General features: G+C 44.7%; 1 protein-coding gene across 1 annotated transcript in view; it reads right to left on the reverse strand.

Annotated features, from left to right (window-relative positions):
* The window catches only part of HYDIN (HYDIN axonemal central pair apparatus protein), a gene marked incomplete at both ends in the record, with an annotated part of 136,703 nt that overhangs the window by 99,604 nt on the left and 11,727 nt on the right, over positions 1-25,372 (reverse strand). Inside the window, 4 exon segments of the mRNA XM_080352011.1 lie at positions 5,691-5,874; positions 8,541-8,742; positions 19,436-19,560; positions 23,688-23,887. Coding sequence (XP_080208137.1) covers positions 5,691-5,874; positions 8,541-8,742; positions 19,436-19,560; positions 23,688-23,887 — 711 coding nt within the window.

The raw sequence follows: 25,372 nt of genomic DNA on the forward strand, positions 1-25,372 counted from the left end.
TCTAGCTGAGTGAGTTTAGCTGACTTTGGGATTCGACAAATTCCAAGGCCAGCACATCTGCGACAAATATAACCACCACAGTGTTCTTACCCCACTGTTTTGGAGCACAGTAAAAGCAGCAATAGAGACAGACTTGGCAGGGCAGGGGACCTAGGAAGGTGGTGACAAGAGTGGGAGATCAGAAATAGCCCATGTTTGGTGTTCATGACAGCTCTGTCCTGCTATGAGCTGCATCCACATCATCTGCCCTGCTCTGGGCTCTGCCACTGGAGCCTTGGGTGAACCAGACTAGGAAGGAAAACTCAAGTGTTGCTTCATTAAACTCTGGCAGACAGTCCGATACTCTGCATGTCTGAGCCCTTAACATCACTTGCAGAGCAACAATTTCCAAATGCAGAGGTGAATACACACATGGAGACACAACAGAAATAGAATTCAATTTAAAAAATAAGTCAGTAAATTCCACTTCCCATTTTACAGCACAGAGAAGCAGAGGCACAGCAAGGCTTTCACCCACCCCAGAGTCCATCCAGGCTCCTGCAGTACTTCCAATGCTCCTCTCAGGGCAGCAAAAACCCTTCAGGAGCTCCTTGGTGGCAGGACAGTACCATTAGACCCAGTTTCTCCAAGAAGGTCACAAGGTACAGAAGGAATAAGGGCTGAATCTTCAATGCCTGAATGCCCAAGCAGTCAGGAGACGTGTGAATATTCGCATTTATGAACCTGATATATCTAACTCAGATAATCTACAGGGAGCCTCAGGCTACAAAGCCTACAACCCCTTGAATGCAGAAGCTGAACATCCCAGGTTCTCCACCAACCCAGGACACCTGAGTTGTGTGTCTAAGGTGGGCGGTGAGGATACCTTTCCTCCCCAGAGTAACGTAAAAACCTTTGACAGTGCTCACACCACAGCAGTGGTGTGCCAGCCCCAGGAGTGCACGGCTACACACCATTTCATAGTCCAGAGAGCTGCCTCTGCACATGTGCTGGGCTCTCTGCTGACACTGGACTTTATACCAAGAGCTGCTCCACGGAACAATCCCTGCCAGTCATTGCAGTTTTGGATTAACCTGGTTTGAGATTTGCAACAACGCCCACACTTAACCTGGCCTCATGGGACAAGTCCTCTTGCCACAAAACTGTCTTGTGCAAACAAGTCTACTTCAATATTCCTTCTCTCTCCTCTCTGGGACCTGTCCCCAAGAAACCCTCATCCCCAGCAGTCCCTGCACATCTAACAAGCACCAGGTAGCTGGACCCTGGCAGCGACACCTTGCCTCCCACTCAGTGCAAGTGTCCCAGCAGGACATCTCACATCAGCTCCTGGAAAGAAAGCTGTGTCTGCCTTCATCTTCACAGAAGATATTTGGAAACCAGCTGGCAAATGAAGGCAAGACATTGTCAGAAAGCTGGCTGCCCCAGCTGGGACTCACTGTCCAAGGCTCCCTCTGCTTACAGACAAGAGGGCACAGAAGGCAGGAAAGCAATATTAGGACTTTGCAATCTGCTCCAGCTTCCTGCCAGTCTCCATGTGGGATATGGGACATCACTCATGATATGGAAAGCTCTAGTTGTCCTGGCTTCCTCCCAATTCCTGCATCACCATTGCTGTCAGAAGGGGAACCAGAGCTGGGTCAGTGCCTGCATGGCATTCGTCCAACACTAGAATTTGATCCTGGCCCAAGGTAACCCAAACCGAACATCAAAACTGTGAACTTCCACTGCAACAAAAAAAAAATAAAGCTTCAGAGAGACGCTAGGAGAACATCACAAGTGTACATCTCCAAACAGTGAAGGAGTAGAAATCAGTCCCTGCGGGTGTTACTCAAGGTGGCCCAATTCCTGGTGGAACAATTTGCTCAATAACACAGACCACAGTGACTGCTGCAATGTTACTGGGATATCTCTGTACACTGTGTTATTAACCAGTGTAGGAGGGAGCCCAGAGTTTTGGGCCCACATAATTTCTTCTTTCAAAACCTAAACAGACAAGGGTGCAGCACACAATGCCCATTAACCACTCAGTGATGCACCAAGATCCAGACAAGGGACAGATCTCCCAACATCCCAGGAGGTGCTGGATCCCAAGACACAGGCGGATGAGATTCTTCTAAGGCACCAGAGGAAACAAGTCTATGGACTGACAATAAAACCCATCCTTTTATATGCATCAGCACAGCTCTCTGGAACAATCCTAAAGCAGCATTATTGCTGGAGCCTTGCACTCATGTCCTCACTCCCAAGAAAAACAGCATCAGCAGCTAACAGACCTCATCTCTCAACCTCCTGATAGGAAATCACCATTCTGCAGTATTTGGTGGGAAACTTCTGGCCATAAGTCCACAGACAGTGTCTCTGTATTGTAGTGAAGCTATACGCCAGACCATTTGACTGCAAAGGTAGAGGGCAAGAAGAAATAATCAGTTACACTTTATTCTACTATTCCATAGCTAAAACTAATTCTTTGAAGACATAACTATTCTGGGACACTTCTGTCATTCCTCCCTTCATTAATGCCATCTATCAGTCCATAAAACCAGAAAAATGTTGTGAGTTATTTCTCCTGGGAAATTATAATAGGCTGTTGAAGACGTTCCTCACATTTCTGCTACTCAAAAGGGAAAAAAGAACTACTGGTTAAAAGGATATGCTTCATTACCCACCCGCACAGGCTACTGCCACACGCGTATGAGCATCAGGACACCTCGGGAGCCAGCGAGCTGCCTGGACTAGCATGTTCTCTATAGGATGGCAGTTGAGTCAGAGCATGGAAAACTACCACGGATGTTAACCAGGACAGAAATAAAACTATGCAGTGCTGTGACCATGATATTGCAACACTTGTAGCTTAACATCAGGCTCAGACTGGCTAAAACTGGCAGGTGGCATAAAATACAGAAGGTGGATGTCTGATGACACAGCACAACCACCCCAGCTGTTGTACCCTGGCTTTGCTACAGCGTAAAACAATGTGACACAGGAGGGGACAGCACACCATGACTCAGATACAGAAGTTATCTCTATGCAAGAGCTCAACCATAAATACATTCAGATTGTTATTGCCCTCCCTCTGCCCCCTAAATAATGACAATCTGCTAGTTCTCCACCAGCCTGAATAAGAAAAGCCAGTCTTGAAAATCTGGGCACCACCAATTGCTAGCCAAATACCCTGATTTGTTTTGTAGAGGGGGAAAGGTGATCCACAGAATGGAAATCACTACTCGAAGCAGACAGAAAACCAAAGACTAATCTGGCAACAGCAGTACCAAAAAGACACTCCAAGTGTATCCTGCTAGTTCAGGGCACTTACGAGAAAGGCAGTGCCAAAGCCAACATCTGCCTCTTTCCACAAATAACTGAGCCCACAGCAAGCAGGGGGATGGACCACAGCTCCCACAGGAGATAGTACCTTCTGCCAAAAACTGAGGCGCTCTGCAGTAACCTCTCATCTGGATGAGGACCAGCTTGGTCCCCCAGCTGACGCGGAGGTTTGCAGGAACAAACACCACTGTTACCTCCCGGCCTAGCCTCTGGATCAAAACCAGCAGCAGTTTCATAACATGGACATCTTGAAGACAACCTCCATCAGCTCAGAGTGCACACATGGCACTGAGGAGTCACTGCCAGGCAATGACAGGACAGGGATGACTTGTCAAGGTCAGTGGAATGGTAACAAATCCTTGTCCTCCCTTCCCTCTGGTTTCCATTTCCGAGGAGTCAGCTCCCACATGTCTGCAATGTGACTTACAGCTAAGCTGTGGTGGGGAGGATGCAGCAAAAAGTAAGGCCTTTGTCCTTTGGTAGCCACCTGGGCTTCTATCACAGCTGCTTCTGCTGACATATCATGTGTATTTGCAAAAATAAATTAAACCAAATTTGAGATGTGCTCAGAAAGTCAGAGTTGCATAACAGCTTGTTTCCCACAGGCTTGGACGGCTGCTCAAAATGTTCAGTCACATGGTTATTCCAAAAATCACTGCCTTCTCTCTTCTGTTATTATTTTCCTCAGTGAGTTAACCCTACACAGACTGCAGGGACCTGCTGCAGCTTCTACAGATAGCAACACCTGAGAAGAAACAGCAGCTAATGGCCCACTTACACAGCAGAACCTCTGCGCAAACGCTGCAAAGCCCCTCTGCCCAGAAAGTGTTTCCAAGACTGTCCTGCCATCAGCTCCCTAACTGCTGGAAACAATTATTTCCTCTAGTCAATTGTTAGCAAGGTTTATTTCTACAGGGTGCTCCCAGACATCACAGGTGGTCAGCGGGAAGAACAGAGCAGCCACCTTTGGCCAGAAGGTCTGTAGGGCAGCAAGGCCTCAGCTTCAGGGGGGGATTCTCCCTCCAGTTGCCATTTATGTGTCAAGAAGGGTGTCTGTCCAGGCTAAAGGTTATGAGGCCATCACCAGAGAGAAGGTTATGAAGGTCAATAGCAGTGGATTTTTTGATTCCACAATTGATAAAGAGGTGAAAATACTATCATTAGAGGTAAAGACACCCATATATCAGGAAGAGAAGAAAGACATAAGCAAAACTCTGAATGTGAAGCTGATTGTTCCATAAATAATTGAATTAATGGAAATCAAAAGGTTGATAATGCTGGACAATGCAGAAGGGGAGAGACTCATGTAGTAGCCCACTTATATTCAGTTCTAGAACAAACTGTAACATTAACACAGCATTTAGGAACAACTTCCATCAAGACTTGAGGCCAGGCTACACTTCATGTCCATACATCCTGACAGTCCTGAGTACCAGGTCTCAGTACCATGGGCAGCCAGACTTCCAAACCTCACCTTAATGCACTTCAGGAGCTCAAGAGCAGGTTAAACTCATTGTGGAGACAATCTAACTAATGAAGCGGGAGCCCTGGGACACACTCCAAAACCAGCTCTGACACACAGCAGGATGCTCTTTCTGCTCAGCTGATCAGCTTCCACTCTCAACAATATTCCAGTTGCTCTGACACAATCTCTTGGTCACATCACACTGCTGTCAGCTACAGTGGTGTAAAACTGCAGTTGTGCTGGCACTGGTGACTCTCAGCCTTATATGGGCTATAAGAATAGCCAAGAAGAGAACATGATCCCCTTCCCTATGAAAAAAAATAGTTTCACCTATTTTGAAAGAAATAAGAAGTTGGAATTATTTTAGTATTTACTCCAAGATGAGGGACTTGCATTGCTCAGACTGCAGGCACTCTTCATCTCAGACCACGCAAATGCTCAGGATCAGGGCTCTGGTTGATTGAAGGACATGGGGTTATATGAAGGGACTGGTATTTCTGTTATTAAACTTGGGCTGAATTCAGTTTCCTTTCCACAAAGGACCATTTCATCCTTCAGGTCAATACACGAACTGACAGTGCTCTAATATCCTTTGTTAATCCCCATACAGTATGTGCAATGCGTGCCCTTACATGTAATAATCAATACTTCTGAACACTGTAAGGACACTTAAGTGCCCTTAATTTATAGCCCTTGCAGCAGAGCTCAGCTTTAGGCAGGTTTTGCTGTCTGTAGGGAGCCCACAGCTCAGGAATGCTTCTTGCAACCAGCTCTCCCCACATCACTAGAAACCCAATGTCTTGTCTCTCAGCACATCAAGCCAGCTGATGCAGGGATCTGCCAAGTGACCTCATTCAGGGAGGAGGAGGAGGAGGAAGGGAGGGTCTCAGCTATCACTTACCACTGGCTCAATGGCAAAAATATCGTCAGAGAAAAGCATGGAATCTCCTTGCACCTTTGCCCTCTGGTTCTGGAAGGTGCGTGACAGAAGGGAAAGGCGTTCTTGGAGAGCGGGGTCCACCATGCACTCCTTGAGAAAATAATCCCTCTTGTCCTCTTCCTGCCTCTGCAGACTGCGACACAGCCTGCAGTCATGGGGAGAGACAAACCAAGCAGATAATTTAATAAACAACATGTTTGCAGAGACTGCTGTGTAAGTGCAGGGGCAGCAGCACAGTCAGAGGAACAACAGCACAACAAGGGGCTGACCCTGAGCCACAGGACCCCAAAATGGATCAGATTATCACTTGCTGCTTGCTGGCATAGCAGGTAGCTTTACTCCACATCTACAAGCTAACAAGGTTTTTTTGAAAGCTAAGAGTCCTCAAGAGAACCTTCTGGCTCAAAGCTACTGCCACAACTGATGGAGAATTCACTAAGCACCTCAGCTGGCTTTTCCTACCATAGAACTGCTCAGAGGAGGCAAATATAACAGACAGATCAAGGAGCACCCACTGCAGGACATCACTGGAAGGTGGGAGGAAGCTCAGTTTCAGCTGCAGGTTACTGGCATCACCCTTTCTCTTCCCTTTTGGACCTGCAGGGATAACCAAACTATATTTGCTCTCTGTTCCCTATACTGCTTTCCACCCAAGGATACTGAAGCACTTTAAAAGCAAGCCAATGGATTCAGGCATTGCATCGCTTAGGTTAAAATAATGGGTTTATATGTAGGAAAACAAAGGCTCTGAGCAAGGAAGAGACTTGACCCAGCATCACCCGATAAAGAAGTCAGGACTTCTGACTTCTTTAAAGCATCTCCAAATCCAAACCTTACATCTGCCTTTGAACCACCTTATCTTTTTCCTCTTTTTGGCCTCCTTTGCAGAGCTTTGACACAGTTAATCTCTCCTTTGCTTCGTAATTGTAGTAGAAATAATTCCAGTGTTTAAAGATCACAACCAAGAGATGAGAAGGGAATGGTGCTGCAGAGCAGTTGCTTCCTAGCTGGCATATTGCTGTCCTCCCTTCACGCTCCAGTCCCCTGGCCATGAAGAACCCGCAGGTGACAACTCTGGGGGGATGAGCGGAAAGCTCCATATGTACCAAATTGAGGCAATGTAGTATAAACAGGATAGTGATCATCACCCAGCTAAATTCAAATACAATTAGAAAGGAAATACAGTAACGGACATTACCAGCTGCACACAGACAGAGCCCCAGGCAAATGCTGTCACCAGTACCAAAAATACTTGCTGCGGCTACAGCTCCCCATGGAGTGTGATTGGAAATGTGTCTCCATGGCTGACCTATCAAGCTGTGCGTGATGAGGGCGTCCAGCCACTGAGATGAGCAACCCTCAACTCCACCAACAGACAACAATTCTACCATTACCCCCCAGAAAGTCCTGCAGGAGGGAGACAGAGCAAACCCCTGGACAGACTTTCTAACAATTGGGCCTTTTGGGTCACATCCCACTGCAGGTTCCTGTGCTGCCTTCTGCCACAAAAATATCCTCCCTGATCCAGAATCCCAAAAACTTCTCTGACAGCAAAACAGTGACCTTGGAGCTATGAGCACCTCTAAGACTTCAAAGTAAGGAAGAACAAAACAGCCTCATCAGAGTCTATGACACAAGCTGGCACAAGATAAAATGTGATTGGAAAAGAAATCAGGTCAAATTCTGCTGTGGGGAAACCTGGTTATTTCTGCGGCGAAAGAGGATCAGTTGGGGTTGAGACCGAAACAGGCAGGTGGAAAGAAATGACAAAGGAATGATCCAGGGAAGTACCAAGAGAAGGTCGTGAGATTTTCTTTTAACACAGTGAGCTTGAACAGAAGTCACACACTGTGTAATTAAAAATAGAGAACAATGGAAAACTAGTTTTGGCCTTCAAGGCATTTCTGACCTAATTATGCTGATCTTTATTTGCTCAGAAGCCCTTTAAAAGTGTTCCAGTTTAAGGCACTTTCCTGATCAGCTATGGGTTCTGACTAGCTCCTATTTACCTTACCTACATCCCTCCAAATCCAAAAAGTCACACAAGGATTCCCTAAATCCCCCAAGCTTTTAAGTGCAATTTCCAATTCTTTCCCCACTATAGGCTGTTTCTCTACTGCCTGAAACGGGAATTTCAAAGCTTCAAAGACACAAAGATCCTGCTTCATCTGTTACCACCATGAGAACAGGTTGCTGAAGCCCAAATGCACATCCCAGGTCCCTGGGCTGCCCCACCTTCCCCACAGAACCCTCCACCTCCAAACTCTCCCCAGCCTCCAAGGAAGGGCAGAAACACCTTGTGCTTAAATCAGGACAGTGCAAGGCAAATCAACAGCAGGGTGGGCTCAGATTTCTGGGCCAGTGAAGCACTCTGCCTTGTACATTGCTGGATAAAGAGCCTGCCATCTCAAAGCTGAAGTGGAGGAAATTGCAGGGACTATGCTAATAGTTATGTTACCAGCAGCTATGTTAAGTTCCAGGTAATGAGTGCTGACACTTTCTTCAGCCTCATGTACCCCCTGTAGCCCAGGGATCTCTGGACCTCAGCGGTTTGTGCTCCCACAAAACATAAATTTGTTACTCAGTCATTGCAATCAAGCTTTCTTCCCCAAATCATCACCCCGGAATAAGGGTAGAACTGGGATAGGAAGTACTGAGCTCTGTTACCCTGAAGCCCAGGGACGCATACCCTGACACTGTGGATGGTTTACTTGTCCTAAACCATCGAAAAGCACCAATATCCCTCTAAGGCCATACATTAGTTTTGCCCTTGAGCAGTATACCTTACTGAAATGAACATTTCAAACAAACCTCAGCTTCTGCTGATCCTCCTCTTCCTGATTAACAAAGGCCTTCCACTGGAAGTGGGCTATGATTTCACTCCGATTGTGGATGACCACGGATCTGTGGTTTGACAGTGTGAGGTATGTCTTCTCAACTGTCACAGAGTTCCTGTCCAGCCTGATGCTGACATCTACAGCTGCTCCATAAAGGCTTGTGTGAATATCTTCACCTGGAACAAAGAGGAGTCTTTGCTTATCTTACTTGTGGAGGGAAGTACAAGGAACAAAGTAAACCATAGGTAACAGAAGAAATTGTCACAGCTCTTAGCAGTATCAACAGCTCCACAGATCAGTACGTTTATCACATTCTGATAGCTGCCTATGTACAGAACGAGAATATCCTGGACAGTACCTTAAGCATCTTATTTCTGAGTATGTTTGTAGAGCCTTATCCCCAAGGTGACAGTATTTACAGCGAGATTTTTCAGGTGTGCCCAGGTGGCCTTTGGGTTGCCATCCTACTCAGGTCAGAGGGAACTCTGCATCCAAGCCATCCAGGTGACTTTGAGGAGTCCCATGTGGGTCACAGCTCACCCAGGGTCTCCTGCAGACACATCACCAGTGTCACCTCTCTCCTGATTCCCTGTTGCTGACAAACAAAGGCACCTGGGGACATGCAGGCAGAAAAGGAAGGTTCAGAGGAAGAAGCAAAGTGACAGCCTATGGCAGGATGAATGGTCTGGGAAATGTGAATAAAGTAAAAAAATCATCATGATTTGCCATAGAACAGGAACCCAAGGGCCCAAAATGGTTTTATTAGTAAGAAATTACACAACAGTAGTAATACTTCTGCAGAGAATACTCCTTCCTTTGTAACACACTGCCATTGGCTGCTGCAGATGCTAACAGCTATAAATACAGGGAGCAACCGGACAAATTCTTGGAAGATGAAACCATCAGAAGCTATTAGACAAAGATGAGAATAAAGCCTCCAGCAGAGAAAAAACACTGACACCAGAGCCCCCAGGGCAGAAAAAGCATATGCACTGCCTGTTTCTACACGCTTTGCTGAACATCCCTTGTAGCTGCTCTCCTGGAGCTGGGGATGCTCCTGGCTGCAGGACTCTTTTGAAGGCCAGAGGGTTTGCTGGAGCGCTTTCGACCACAAAGAGAAGTATCTGACGTCTTGCTGAATATATAAGCCCAGAAATTGCTGGGTACAGTAGAGCGTGGAGAGAGGCCGGCGGAGAGCTGTCTGCCAGGCAGATGAACCGACACTGAGAGCAGAGCTGTCAGGGTTGGCCAAGGGCAGCTGCAGACTTCATGTCTTGGGTGCTAAATTAGATGTGACATTTCATTTAAGACTCTTGGTTGTTTAATATATAAGTTTAAAAAAAATATATCTGTACTATAACAGTGATGTAGCACTAGGTATTTTACTTGACAGGGTAATGTCCACGGTGTGTAGTTTGGGATGCTTTGCTGTCATGAAAGCACATTTACTGAATTGGAACATATCTGCCCTATCATTATTTACACAACACGATCTTATTACAGGCTGTCAATTCTCTCATTCTTACACACTTCTGATACATTTCCCACCAATGGCAGGACACCCTCCCCCTCCACAACCCAATCAAAACAAGACCTGAACTTGAAAATAAAAGCTAGACATTTTTGTACAGCAGTAGAGCAGATGCTCTGGGTTGTGCACCCCTGAATGATACTCTTTGACACAGCAGAAACCCCACCGTACTTTATTCCAGGACCCATCTGCACGACTATGGATGTATCTGAACACATCATGATAACTTTTCATAATCTAGTAGAATGAAATCTACCTTTGAGTCAACCTCTGTGGGGCCTGCTGGGCAAGAAAAAAGAAAAAGAGGACATTTACAGAAGAGCTAAAACATCCCTTCTGAATTCTTCTAATACTACATGATCAGCCTGATGGCAAGAGAGAATGGTTTTCAGAGCAGCACAAATTGTTTTCTAATAGAAAGACAAATCTTGTTTAGCCTGAAAGTATAGCTCAATGAATGGATGAGCAAACCTTTGAATAAGATTTCAAAACAAATTTGGGGGTTTATGAAGAATGGTTTGCTAGCATTCAACAGCTGGTACTTTCCTGCATTGATTTCTGCTTTAAATACTAGGAAACTGGTAGCCAGATTGATTAGACTGAATAGAAACAAGAAAGCACCCTGCTGCATTTTGTCTTCACTGAGAGGTATTCTTCCTTTCTGATTTAAGATCTTTCGGGTGCATGAGTGCCAAATTTGGACTATTTGGGGAGCATGGAAAGCAAGTTTAATTTCATTTGCCCAGTTTGTCAAAAGACTGTCCCTTGCTCTCATCTTTTCTATGAACACAACTGAAGAGAGAAGTCCTGCTGCTTTGTCAGTGAAAATACAAGCAAGCAGTGAAAGCAGAGCTCTTCACTCTAAGGAGTGTTATTGTACTTCCACATCAATCTGTGATAAGTAATACTTTTGCTCATGCTACTGTCATATCCAACTGCTTCCCATTCTTGTTTTTCACCCAGCATACCAAGGACTGCCATTACCACTTCACCACAGGAGTCACCAGGCTGAGTGACCCCTGACCAGCTAGAGGAGTCACCTACAGCTGCATCCGGCCCTCCCCACCAGATGCTTTTTGCTGCACCTCCTGCAGAGCCACAGCTGGATCAGAGTCAGGAGCATCAGTGGCATCACCCAGGAGGTGCGCTGGGGCTCACCAGCCTGCGAACTGCCACCTGTCAGACCCCACGCTTGGATTTCCAGCACTACAGCAAAACATGTAGCAGCAACAGGCATTTTTAAGTGTTTCTTCAAGGCAGCGTTCACAAGCTACCTTCAAGACACTTAAATCATCACATTATTTACTCCAGCCCTAAGAGCAGCTTGTTTATAAACCTCACCACTAAATAACTGCTGCTGCTAACAGTGATGTTTCTAAAGAATCATTCCCAGGCTACAACAAAGATCAGGGCACTCTAATCATTACTACTGCCACAATTGTTGCTGTTAACAGCCAGAAGTCTCCAGCCTCAGCAAAACCCCCACTGAGTCCATGTCACACATTGCAAGAGGAGAGTCTCTACTCCAAAGACAATACAAGGAACCATAATGTAATAGATGGGAAGGAAGAGAGAGGTAGAAAACAACAACCAGCCAGCAGCAGTGTATGGGACAGGTTACAGGCTCTTCAGACAGCTTTCCTGCACGTTAGAAGTCATCTCATTTTCAATCAGGTTCCTAGTTGTGCATCCTTCTGTAATGGGGCACCCAAAGTACTCCCCATTACCTTCCCTGCACCATACTCAGGAAGATCTGTTTGCCTTGTTATAGGATGAAATACTGTGACACAGGAATATCCGGGAGCCAGCACAGAGCCTTTGTTCTGCCCAGCGTGAAGGAGCCTCGCAGAATGTATTGAAAAGGACAATGAAACCATCAGATGATGAAAGGTTGTGCTGCTGCATATCCAGGATGCCACAGGCTATTTTTAATCATTATTGCTACTAGAATAATGATGCACTGAGGCACCTGACTGGCTGAAACATTGCTTTTCAGAAAATAGTGCAGGAACTTTCATTCTGATTGCCTGGCAAAGACATGCCCAATATACCACTTTATAAATCAATAACCCTTCAAGCTGTTCTTCTGCTTCTCAGCAGATGCTGATTGATCCACAAGGAAAGGAGGCTAATGAATGGTCAGTTCTGCCCTGAAACGCATCCAGAGTTAACGACACTGAAGAACACATTAGTGATTTCTACTGATAATAGGGCAGACAAACTGCAGTTGAGGATGACCTGAAACAAGAGATGAAAACCACATTCTTCCAGAAATCTTTCACATGCTAAAAATGGGATATGTGCAGTCACGTGGAAGTCAGTTTCTGTGCCTACCTGCAGATGTACACACCCTAGTCGGTGCTCATAAAGTGAACTCCATGTGAGGCTTCAGCACGGTTTTGTCAGGAAGGGTGTTACATAGTTGGGGGGCTATAAAGCTGTGCAAAAAAACCTCAAGCAAATGAAGCACATACTTAATTCCCCTTCTTCTACCCTCAAAGTGACAGACCATCTGTCTTGAAACACAAGACCCTGGAGAGCAAACAAAGGCCATACTCTGTTTGCAAGAAGCAGAACAACCTTATCTAAAGCACTGTAAAAAAATCACTATTACAAACAGTTCTACAGAAAGGGAAAACAGACAAACAGTTGTTACCTATTAGCTGTTTTGACATCAGCATTTGGGAGACCAATTAGACTACCCATCAATCTCATTGATTTAGACTACAAAAGCCTATAACCAATCAGTTGTATAAATTATTAGTTACCAATCCTCAGTCTGTTGCAGCGTTGCTACTGCTACAATGCCAAGTCAACATGTAATTGCACAAGCACCTATTTACACTTTTGCCTACAATATATGCCTCCCTCCGCTCATTCTGAAGCAGACATACAAGAACATAAGTCATAAACCAGACACACTGCTGGGAATTCTCATGAGTGAAGAAAGAAAAGCCCAATTTGCACTCACCACCTACAACCAACACAAAGAAAAAAATCCCTTAGCAAAGTTTTTAAATGCCTTATAGTCCAAGGAAAAGCTAAAGAAGCCTCTTGAATCGTTGCAGAATCAGAGTCTGGCTTATACCTTAAGATGACACAAGAAACAAGATCTTATTTGAAAACTCACAGAATAAAGTATGTTTCTAACCACCCACCACCACTAAACACAAATTAAAAAGAATACATCACTTAACACACTATAGTGAAGCTTCAGAGGCAAAAGAGGCAGCTGCTTCATAGGAAGCAGATATTCCCACCTCTTAGCACTTGTAAGAAGCCCCTATAAATCTGCATTGCATGAACACTACAAACACGAATAGCAATGGCACACAACGGTGGCCACAGAAGCTCAGGATCTGTAGCCACAAATTTAGCTCAATAGTAACTTAACGCTGCTCATAGCAACATCAGAGCCCTGCTAAACACTCGCACAAGACTAAGATTAGAACCAGAAAATGGTTTTGCTTTTCCTACCCTGGTATCCTGCACAAGGAGGACTCAGATAACTATCTAACAAGGGAGCAAGTTTGCTCATGGAAGTATTGAGTCTCCTTCATTCCACCTCCATTCCAGCTGAAGTCAGTACAAATTGAGAGCACTCAGCAACTTGAGTGATCTCAGGAACATAAAATGCAACACAATGAGGACTAAACCTCAGTTAAACCCTGCTGCCTATCCACATCTATCAGTGGATTTACAAAGACGAAAAAAGAGAAAGGAAAAGGCTTGATCTAGAGACTAAATCAATAGGATTTTCATTTCATTTTCAAACAAGTTCCTGGAAGCCATTGATTGCAATGCCAGCCTTGCAAGACAGATGACAAGACCTTTGGTAGAAAGGGGGTTCTTAAAGGAAAGAGAACAGAGCGATGCAAAGGTGCGTGTTTTCTCCAAAGCCTACACAAACAGATTAATATCACAGATATTCATCTTTTCTCAGATGCTTTATCCTTGTGGGTAGCTGAGATTTGCAGAGGTGCTGGCACATTCCTGCTACAGTCACTTTTTCAGCCTCAAAGAGCAATAAACAACCAGGGCTGGGATTTAATGAGTTTCCTGCATGTGTACAGGGAATCACTAACACTGCCAAGCCCTTGCATGGGTGGCCTCATTTACCAAAGTAAGCTGATTCAGCTAAAACCAACATCAAGTTAACCTAAAGAAAGGGATTCAGCATCCCAATATGTTTACATTCCCAGCTGACAGCCCCATGCAGATCCAGGCAGGAGCTGAACAGTCACTAACACAGCTGGCGACTCCCCCTCGGCCTCTTTGCATGTGATGCAGCCTCTACGAGAGTTTATCCCCACTGCCAAGATGCAAAGGCGTTGCTTCCCCTGCTGCCAGTCAAGCACACCCGGTTCTGCAGTTACCCATCGTCCTCACCAAACCCAAATGGCTCTAATACATCACTTCAAACTCGCTGTCATTCCATGGGTGACTAAAGAGCTCCACCATCAGCTCCCTAATTAGTAGTTTTTTTTAAATATGCCTTAATTTTTCCAGTGATCTCATGCCTCATTTTCCCCATTTGAGATTAAACGTCAGTGTTTTCTCCAGCTGGCAGTTGTCACTCATGGCTCCAGAGGCTGCTGCAGCTCAGAAGAGCTGTTGTCTGTGGTTAGACCAAGAAGGGCAGAGGCATCTCACAACAGTGGGTCAGGGCATTCTGTGTAGGGTAGAAGACCTGGATTCACCTCTGATACGCCCCCTGAAACCCTGAGCATCACTGCCACACTAAGTACAGTGATTCCCATTCACCTCGAGATGTACCCAAGAATTTTTAAACTCTTTTTCTTCTTACATTGCCCCAAGGAAATCACATCTATCCTACAAGCGTTCCTGCTGGCTTAAAGGGGAAGATCATAGATGTGCTAATCTCTCTGCAGACACCAACAGGGCTAATGGTCATAAGGTCCACAGAGGCAGATACTGCTCAACACAAACTGCACAACATGGTAGTTCTCTGGTGCCAAAAGCCCCTGTAGCAATGCCCTCAGCACAGCCTAAGTACCTGGCTGTTGGCCAATCTGCAGGACTGGAGAGGACCACAGGAGAGACAGGAGGGACATCTCAGGTCAGGGTTTCCTTCTCCAAAGCTGCAGCCTAATACTATGTAATATGAGGCTGATGTTCTGCCTCACATCAAAAGCAAGCAGCTATGGGAGGGAGGAAACAACCCTGGGGAGCCAATACTTTCAGGGTCAGCCAGCAAAGCTCAAAGGCAGGGGAATAAGACAGCCAGACCCTGCCCTGATCCTGGGCAGGGCAAAGCTCAGCTCCACTCCACCTCTGCATTTGGAGTGTGCTGTACTGGAGAAACATTTAGCTGCTCTCTTCTCCCAAATAGGAACAACCTGAATTTGGCAGAGAGCAAGCTTTGCTCCCTCGGGCTCAGGAAGGGAGACATTACTTCATCCACTTCCTACAAGGACAGTAACTAAACCAACGCAGGAAAATTAATCCAATCTGATTGACAGCTATGAAGCTGGAGGCAGGAACTGTCTTCTACCTGCCCACATCTTCTACCTGCCTTTGGAGTAATTAATTAAGGAGCTGAGGCTGAGCTCTGCCTTGCCCTGGGCTTGCAGAGCCACAGAGGATGCTCTCAGCCTAGGTCTCTGATACACAGCAAACACACTGATATTTGCTTTAGAAAAGCTCCTGCTCAGGAACTGTCAGCCCTCCTGTAAATTGTGTAGGAAGTTGAGGGAAAACAGGGTATTAATCTGCCAAACACCCAGATGGTTCCTCAGCTGGCTTTTAGTATGAGGCTGGAGGCTTCCAGCAAAACTAAAACCACTGAGAACTAGTCTGGACCCACAGGTTACATCTCTTCTGGGGAAGCTGCTTTCTGGAGCTCTGCACCAAGGAGAGACAGGACAGTAATAGAGCAGACATTACTGCTTGAGGGCTGGCTCTTAGTTATGCTGTCTGCTAAAATTCACATACAAGTACTGGCTCTGATCTCTCCCCTCAAAGAGGGTGAGATCCTGCCCCCAGGCTTTCGCTTCTGTGTTATAGCCTCATAGAGCCACTGAAGGAAAACGATCTGTATAATTACCCTTATTACTGACAGCAATAAAAGCATCTCAATATATAGTGTCTGTTAGGCATGCACAAGCTCAGTGGGGCTTTGCTAATTACTGAAGTTTCCTGTGCTGACAAAGAGATCCCAAGGGATGCAGCAACCGATGGGAAAAAACCCTGTAGGGAGGACTTCCAGTGCTGCACAGCACATCTCCCAGTCTTAGAAGCACATCGTAGCCCTTGTCACAGAGTCCCATGGGCACTGCAGGAACCCACAAACAAGCACAGAATCTGGCCTTACACCCTGAAGACCACGCATCATACCATACTTCTTCAAGACAGAAGTCTAATGTAAGTCAGGCTTTAGGGAGCTCTGAGCTGAGAAGTCATTCTCCTTTCAAAACTCCCAGCATTTCTTCAGCACATCCTGTCTCCAGCAGCCACCTTTACTTGCATGGAGCATCTGCTGTAGCTGTTACTGTTTCTGGGTGCTACAGGACTGATGAGTTTGTTTCTCAGCTCCAGCACAGCTCTGGGAAGCTGTCACACATTTCCTTAACCAAGTGTCCCTGAGCAAAGCTCACGCTCCCACACCAAATTTGTGATATATGGTCAGGTTGCAATGAATGTTGTAACTGCAGCAAACTGGGTTTGATATACAACCAGTAGCACTCAGGACAACCAGCCTGGGCATCTCACTTGAAGCTTAGATATTCTCTTAGCTCTCATGAATGCTGACTTGTTTGAAATGAGGCTTAACTCCACAAACTTACTTTCCCTCATTCACATGTGGAAAAAATCATCTAGGAAGGGCTAAGCCACCAACCAGACATACAAGTGATCCTGAACACAGAACTCTTTCCAAATCACTATGTGTGCTCGGCACCATGCTTCAGAAATCCCTTCTGATGCCATCATCTGATCTTAAGGTGATGACTAGAGATGTGCTGTAGCCCAGAACATCTTAAGTCACCTTTATTTCAGGATTGGCTGGGATTTTTCATATCCAGACATATATGCATTGGGGAAACAGAGGAGTTTGGACATGTAATGCTCTGAACATCTAATTTTCATTGTAATCCATTATGCTTTTAGCAGCAAAGACATTCTCTTCGCACTCATCTGTAAAGTTTGTAGGAACAGGACTAACATCATATATACAGTCTATCCAGGGACAGTACCTGTATTCCTAACCAGGGCAGTCTAAAGGATGCACAATTTAAATCAATCAATTAACAGGCAAAAGGAAAATTGTGACTTATTCATGCTGAAGAGCTCTGTGATTTGACCCAACTTCAGCAAAAATTCAACCGCAGTAACATGCACCTGATCCTGTGTAAGTTACACTGACAGCAGCATGATTCATTGGGAACTAACTGCCACTTGTGAGCTGAGCAAGTCAATAGAGATACAGAGTAAAGCCAGGAAAATGCCACCCAACATCCTAAACTGCTCTTTTGCTCTTAGCACTTCTGTTTCATAACAGTCTGTTGGCAGCTCTGGAAGAGCAACACAGCTGCTTTTTGTATGCGAGTCACAGGGAGTCCGACTCAGTGCAGGACAAATTAGCCAGGGCTTGCCATGCAAGGTTGGGAAACATTGTTTAGTGCTCTGTTCTACACCTGCAATAAGCAGCTTTTAGGACTGATTGATTAAATGCTTCAGTTTCACTTTAGCAATTAATCTCAGCAGCCTTTTACCTATTCGTATGCTTCAAAGCTAGAGAGATAATCCCTTAATTATTCCCTTGCTCTCCTTAATCTGTGGTTTATTTAAAAATAATCAGTGTTGTAGTGACAGGCAGGAATGAATCCTGGGTTCACCTCCCAGTCAGCTGCACATGTTCCTGGGAGGTCACCCATCTCAGAGCCAGCAGGTAGTTTGATCCCTGTGGCCTACCCATGGAAACCACTTTCGCAAATATTAACCACGGAGGAACCAGGTGCTTCAGTCCAGTAAGAACAAGACTCAGCTTTTCAAAGCAAGCCATGAGATCCTGGGCCTGATTATTCACTCAGTCTTTTCATTCAAAAAGTATAAACGCTGCAGCCCTAATCTCTAGTGTTATACTGATTTGCCGTGGAGAAAGATCTAGCCCTCTGTATTTTATCCTATAGATTCTCCACGTACATACAAATGAGGCACTCTTTGTGCTTCTCTATTCAGTAGTTCTTTCAAGAAAGTGTTATCCAAATCCATGAGCTTCTCAGAGTGAGCATCAACCACTCACTGCCAATATGTAACTAACTGACAAATATTACACAAAGCTGTGATAACTCATAAGGCTACAAAGAGCATTTAGAAGATAGAGGAGCATTTCTACAACTTCTACACACTCAAGACACCTAAGATGCTCATCGCTATGCTAAAGCATCACAGTAGCATCTAGGTAAGAATATCATGCTTTCCAGGACCAAAACAAACCTCTCTCAGGTAAAGAAAATACACACCAAAAGCATTTGTGCAACTGAGAAAGTGTCTCATTCAGCATCACAAGATACCTCTGCTGAACCAAGGCTGACAGAAGCATTTTAACATCACATTTTTTCCTTGAGCTTTTCCCACTTACTCTTAAAGTGACTTACAAAGCTCTTTCTGTGGCCTGACCTTGGTTTCCTCACACCTTGGTATGAATTTTACACCTATCTCAGGAGGCAGCGAGCACTTGTTACCAAATCCCAAGAGACCTCAAGTCCTGATGCTGTGAAGTGTGGGATGCAGATGGAAACATAGGAAAAAGGGTTTGTGGCAAGACAATGGAGAAGAATATGTGGGACAGACAGTGGACATTGGAGAGTCTGACAGATGTGTGTTTCCCATGTTACACTTCAAACATACCATTTTCTGGGAATAAAGCTTCACACATGCATACACACAATGCAATGAAGAATCGTTATCTCTCCTACTCAGCAACTCCCGGCAAAACAGGATGCCAAAATCTCATTCCTCTTTGATGGGATCTACTTTAACAATCCCCTAACCGTTTTTAAAAATCTCACCAACTGTTTTTCACTTTTACTTGAGATAAAGCTGGGACAGGGGAGGTACACCAAGGAATTCAGGTGGCTGGGACAGTGGTGAATGATGGCAGATGACTGTCACTGGGGGTGCTGGGTGGAGCACACAGCAACACAGGACATACAGAACATGGACAGACTCAGCCTTTGCCCTTCATTTCTAAGCACACAAAGGTTTCAAAAGCAAAGACTTAGAAGTAGCTTGCAAAGCAAGTAATATTATTCTGCTTAGAAAGGGCTCTGTTTTGAAGGACGCAGAGTGTGCACCATGCAGTGCCCAGCACTTACCTGTGTCATAGTGAACTATCAGGGATCTGGAATGATCCCCGGTCTTCAGGGGGTGAAACTCCACTGTGACTTGCATAGTGTCCCCAGTCCCAAGAGTCCCGATGGAGGGATCAACAGAGAAAGGGCTGCAACACAGAGAGAGATATCAGGACTTTTGTGGGAGAATTGAGGACTATATTCCTTTTGCAGTCCAGTTTAGCTCACTTGTGCAAGCAAGCAGCAAACAAACCACAAGACAGTAGAAGAAAATCAAAACAATACAGGATCAGAAACAGAGCTGTCGACTTTCACTTCTGAAGAGATCCAGCCCTCAGAAGATCCTGTGGTATAAAAATCACCTCATCTCCCTCATATTCTGCATTCAGTTCTCTGCAGTGAGGCTCAAGAGTCTGACTGCCAGCAATACAGCCAGAAAAGGGGTTTTCAATAGCACAGAGGTGGTTAAGAGCTATTTGCATGCACAACTCGGCACTGACTTCCTCAGGAATCCGTCTTTTCCTGCCACCTATAAACCTCACCTCAAGAGATGCAAATGTCAAGGCAATACCTGTTCCAATGAGATTACAGCCTAGAAATCAGACTGGGACAATAAAAGTCTGTCTTGAAGACCAGAGAATTGTTATGGTTTAATTCACAGAATTCATTTTTTACCTTGAAAACACACTGATTTAGTCTAAGAAACGCATGTTTTATCAGCATTTCAATGAAAGCTGCTCTTAAGAGGAAAAAGAACAATCAGAAAAATCTGAATGAGTGCAAATGCAGATTAGAGTGATACTATGACACGGAAACAAGACACAAAAGGAGCATCCCATTTACAGTGTGAACGATTAAATCCCTAGCTAAAAGAAAAACCATTAGCAAGAACATAACATGAGTTTAACAGCAGGTTTTCTATAATATGTATTCACCAGCAACGCAATCTGGGGCTCTGGGTTGTAATCCAAGCTCCTCAATAACTGTTTGCTTGGTCCACCAGACAAATTCTGTGCAATGCGTTGGTGTATTTTGGATTTAATATGAGCAATTATGATCTGTCACCAGGTAAACAGCTCTTGGCTGATAAGGCGAAACTCAGTACTTCAATGCTTCAGGATAAGTCAGGTGAAACATGCTTCTGCACAACAGCAGCTGGGCTTTGTGGCTCTTGTACAGCCCAACTTGGAAAACAGAAGTTATTTTTTTTAGTGCTTTGCTGGTGGTCAATTTGTCACCCTAAAAACATGTTGTGGAGAGTTTTACCATGATTAGAGAATGCAACGCACACACAAAAATAATGAGAAAATCGGAGCCATGCACAAGCTGAACTTTGTTCATGTAAATAGTGACAGCTGATGAAATTGCTGGAGTTTCTGCTCATTAAGGAGATATTGCTGCAATTAAGGGCCTGACCTGTTCCCATTACAACTAGTGAGAACATTGCTGCTGACTAATGAAGAAGCACCAGGCTTGTACTGTTTACATGCTGGACCCAAGACTTTTGAAAGAGGAGGGAAAACAAGGCACCACCAGCCTCAACTGAATTGCTCAACATGGTTCTGTATCTGCACTGATGGTTATGCCAAGACTGCTGCAGGCAGGACCACTGCCTGGTGGGGAAGAGACTTTTTTTTCCCCCAGAAACACTGCTAGAACAGAAAATCTGCTAGTTAAGAACAGGGATTCCTGGCAACACGTCAGCACTACCTCCCATCTCATCACCTTCCTAGTCCTTCCCTGTGTCTACACGGTCCTGACCTCAGATGGCTGGGATGGGAACACCACTCCTGGGGATGCCTGAGTAAGAAGACTTCTTCATCTTCTCAAATTATCAGAAGGAAAGGATCCAACCTACTTCAGGACTCAGTTCTCAGGACTGAGTCTGATTTGTGCTCAGTTTCTATCTCCTACATCCCATCCCATGCTGTACCCACAAGACAACTCTGTTACTGCTGTAGCAGGAGTTCATTATCCCTCACATAGACCTGGTTCTTCAAGACCCAAAGATACAAGCTCCACAGTTAAATTTAACTCATTTGAATTTCAGTCAACATCACTAAGCTGTTCCCTGCAGCCTACAGATAAGAGGAGATGCTAAGGAGACATCCGTGACGTGAAATGCAAACCACTGCCAAGAGATGAAACTGGGTGGCTAAACTTTGGCCTTTTATCCATTAATTGTGAGCTATTCTTTAAGATAATTCGGGTCCTGTTACATCTATGCTTTTAATGAATCACTACTGCTCCTGAAAGAGAGTAAACACAAGGTTTGGAGGGGTTTTTAATAGCTTGTTTACTTCTGATATGCTTTTTAACTATGGCCATTTGGATGTTCACTTTGTACATCTAAACTTTCAAAGGTCTAGATATCCCAATGATACCTCACAATCGCCAGCTTGTATAAACTCATCCAGCCACATCAATTTAGGAGACAAGTACCTGCAGAGATCTAGCCTATTATTGCTTTTTGGAAAGAGATCCACAGTAGATTTGTAAGCAATTTCATAATTATATATTTTGGCATTTACATCTTGCTTACTGTCAGCAGGCATCAGCTCCCTTTCTTTACAAAAGAAATAGAGGAACTTCACAGTAATCCAAAAGAAATCTGAATGAAAGTGGGACCAACTTAATTAGAATAAAATGCTGCTTATATTCAAAGATTTAAATCATCTGTTTGAAATTTCAAACTGGCTTTCAAAAGTTCATAATGAAATGGAAGAGATGACAGATGCCCTCAGCTGACAAAGGAAATCATATCAGCTTTTGATCTCTATACACATGCAATCCAGTTATTCAGAATTGTATTTTATAGTTTGAAATAAAACTTTTGTAACACTTCCCATTTTTTTTTCTTGCAAATCAGGGCAAATATTTGGTTGCTGAAGTTCAGAAACTCCATATCAAACAAGATTCAACATACACTGTATCACTCAATAGTTGGTAAACATTTTGTAAAAAGATACTAGACATTTACTAGGTATTATTTGGGTGGTGACAAGTAGATCTGGAAATAGCAGAAGAAATCTGTACAGTGATTCACAAGTTCCAGCCTTTGTATTTTCCAAAGTGAAAAGGAGCAGTCTGCTTAAATAGCTTTGCCAGGCTTTAGTGGAAGCTTCTATTGGACCCTACAGTTCACAGGAGAAAGGTAAGACGACTTCTTTTGAGGCCTGTTTTCTTGGGGAAGAAACTGAAGCAACTTGGGTTGTCAGACAGCAGATTGTTGCTGCATTCTTGACCTCAGCTCCTACACCAAGACCTCTGGGACCAACCAGCTCTAAATTACCAGCCAACTGAACCACTTTCCTTGCAGATGCAGTGTCAAAAAGGCAGTTCAGCAAACTGGAAAACTGGTGACAGTCTCACAATATCAAAAGGAAGAGTACAGGCTGTCTGCAACACAATTCACACCAGGCACTTGATTAGGGGACCATCATGTGCTTGTGGCCCCTCAGAGAATGCATGCATTTGACTGACAGTGGTGTGTAACCATTTCAGAAGGTACTTACAACCAGGAGGTTGCAAGCTAGATACTAATACATCCTAGCACTCTCCAGGAAATCTGGGAGAAAGCTCTAGTAGAAAAGGCTCCCAAGTGATGCACCAGATATTTGCTGCATCTTTTGCCTGTGCCCTCATGAGCACTCTGATTTAGGGCTGTAATGCAGTTTTGAAGCCAGTGTCTTGCTCATCTCCATTTAAGAGCTCAGAATACATAGTTCTAGGGACCAGACCAAACCTATTGGAAAAATAAAGCTCCTGGATCACCCCGTGTTATTGTCAGGGTTTCCATACCAATTGCTTTGATCTCCAATCTCCAATTGCACTTGCTAATACAGACAAGGCTACTGATAAATTCTTAAATATCTCTTTGGCCAGCTCTTAACTGTCCATTTCCTAACACTGCATTTGGTCCACCTGACCTGAGCTTCTGGAGCTGTCACCTGCCACACAGTATCCTACACAGCCCAAGGGCAGGCACACTGCCTTCCTATAGTTGTTCTTTCAAACTAACAGTATTGGTCTTGCACGATGCTGTGCTGGAGCCCCCACTGCAGTGTAAAACTTCACTGCAGCTTGCAGAATTTTATCAAAGGTCACACCACGCTTAAAATACTGTCAGCAACTGCAAAACCCACATGTCCTGCCCATTTCCAGCTATGGCTGCAATACAGCAGCTCAGATGCTCTGGTTCCTTTTTGTTACTGCTTATCAACTATATCAATCACAGAACAGCATTTTGCACAAACAAGATGTTGAGCTCCTTTACCTCTGAGTGCTGATGCTGTAGCAGGCCTCCCGATTACCGATGTTGCGAACCAGCAGAGTTTTCTGGGTGCTGTACTTGACCGGACAAATAGAGAAGTTCAGCTGGTCCGGGAAGTCCAGAATAGCTCGAGCACCTATAGCTCTGATTGGCACAATAAACTTTTCCCTTTCTGTGATGCAGGTGAGCTGATGGAAGTAATCCTGCAGGGAAAGAAACAACCTCAGCACAGTGCATTTAGTACCATCCCCATCGCAGAAGAAAGACTGTTGTTTTCTATGACTCTAACAGTAGCATTCAATAATGTCATAGTTCTTTTTACCTTAATGACCCTTCACTCCAGCATCAGGACTTGGAAGGGGCTGTTAACTTGCAAATAAGAAACAATCTAATTGATTCAGCTGCATTTGAAGCAAGCTGGCAGAATCAAAATTAGCTGATACTTTGATTCTGAGGCACCAAAATAGAGTAATTTCATCTAAGGGATTACAGCAGTAACAAGAATCTGCTTCAATCACCCCTGCAGACTGTTAAAGGCACTACTAAGAACCCAGTTATGCCACAGCACTAATTCCAATCCCAGCAATGCAGCAATATCACTACAGCTTGTCAGAGGATGCTCAGGTACATTTTCAAATAGATTTCACCACATGCAGACTCAGTCAGTGTTTGAAATACTTAAACTGGACACAATTGTTTTAATGTGAGTATAGAGTGTGTGTATATTTCCCACCCCTTCCCATAGCATTACAGGGACAAGACTGGGGAGACACAACCTTAAAAAGCTACTTGATCCACCTCCCCAGCTCAGAACTGGCTTAGCTCTGCACTCAAACTGTTCTTGAGATGTTTAACGAGTACATAAAAGCACTAACAATTCCACCTCTGCCCTCAGCAGCCTATTCCAGCTCTACCCTAGACTTACAGAGTTCTTCCTGCATCTAATCTCAATATCCCTTTACATCTCATTGTAGCCTCAGGGGACTCAGGCCAGAGTTTTGCTTTCTCTTTGCTGCCTGTTCTGGCATGGCTGATGCTTTAATCACATCTCTCTTGTAAGGTTCTCTACAATAAGTGATTTGGTGCCTCGTTAGCATGTCTACCTGAGGCAGGTGGTATCAGGAGCTGCAAACAGGAGACACCCAGACACCCCTACGAAAGCAAACTGTGCTATTCCCAACTGCTGGCTTGTTCAGAAAAAAAAGCCAGACAGTCCCCCCACCTCAGCTGTCTGGTATTTAGCAAGGAAGGCAAATCAAATCACCAAAATCTTTTACTGTAGGGTTGGGCAGATCGATCTCCAGATGTACAGTGTGGCATCACTATGCTGGAAGTATCACCTGACCCTGCTGAAATCAGTGGTAAAACTGTTGAAGCAGGCCCAGGAGCCATCGCCTCCAGCAGCTCTTATTGACAAGTGGATAAAAGCTCTGCCTCTTGTCACTCACTTGCTGTCCTGTTTTTTTTTCCCCACTCCATGCTTTTAACTTATTTGATATTTTTATAATTGTTGAAGCAGCAAGCAGGCAATTTGATTGAGGAACTGCAGAGAGCAGCAAGCTCCTTTAACCAGAAGTGATTCAGATTCCTCCATGCTTGGGATTTCCTGCTCCCATACTTGTCCTCTCCAAGCCTGGAAGGAACCAAAGGCAGGCAGACGAGGCACAGACACAGTTATTGCTTTAGCA

This window comes from Nesoenas mayeri (genome assembly GCF_963082525.1).
Source record: "Nesoenas mayeri genome assembly, chromosome: 12".
NCBI lineage: Eukaryota > Metazoa > Chordata > Aves > Columbiformes > Columbidae > Nesoenas > Nesoenas mayeri.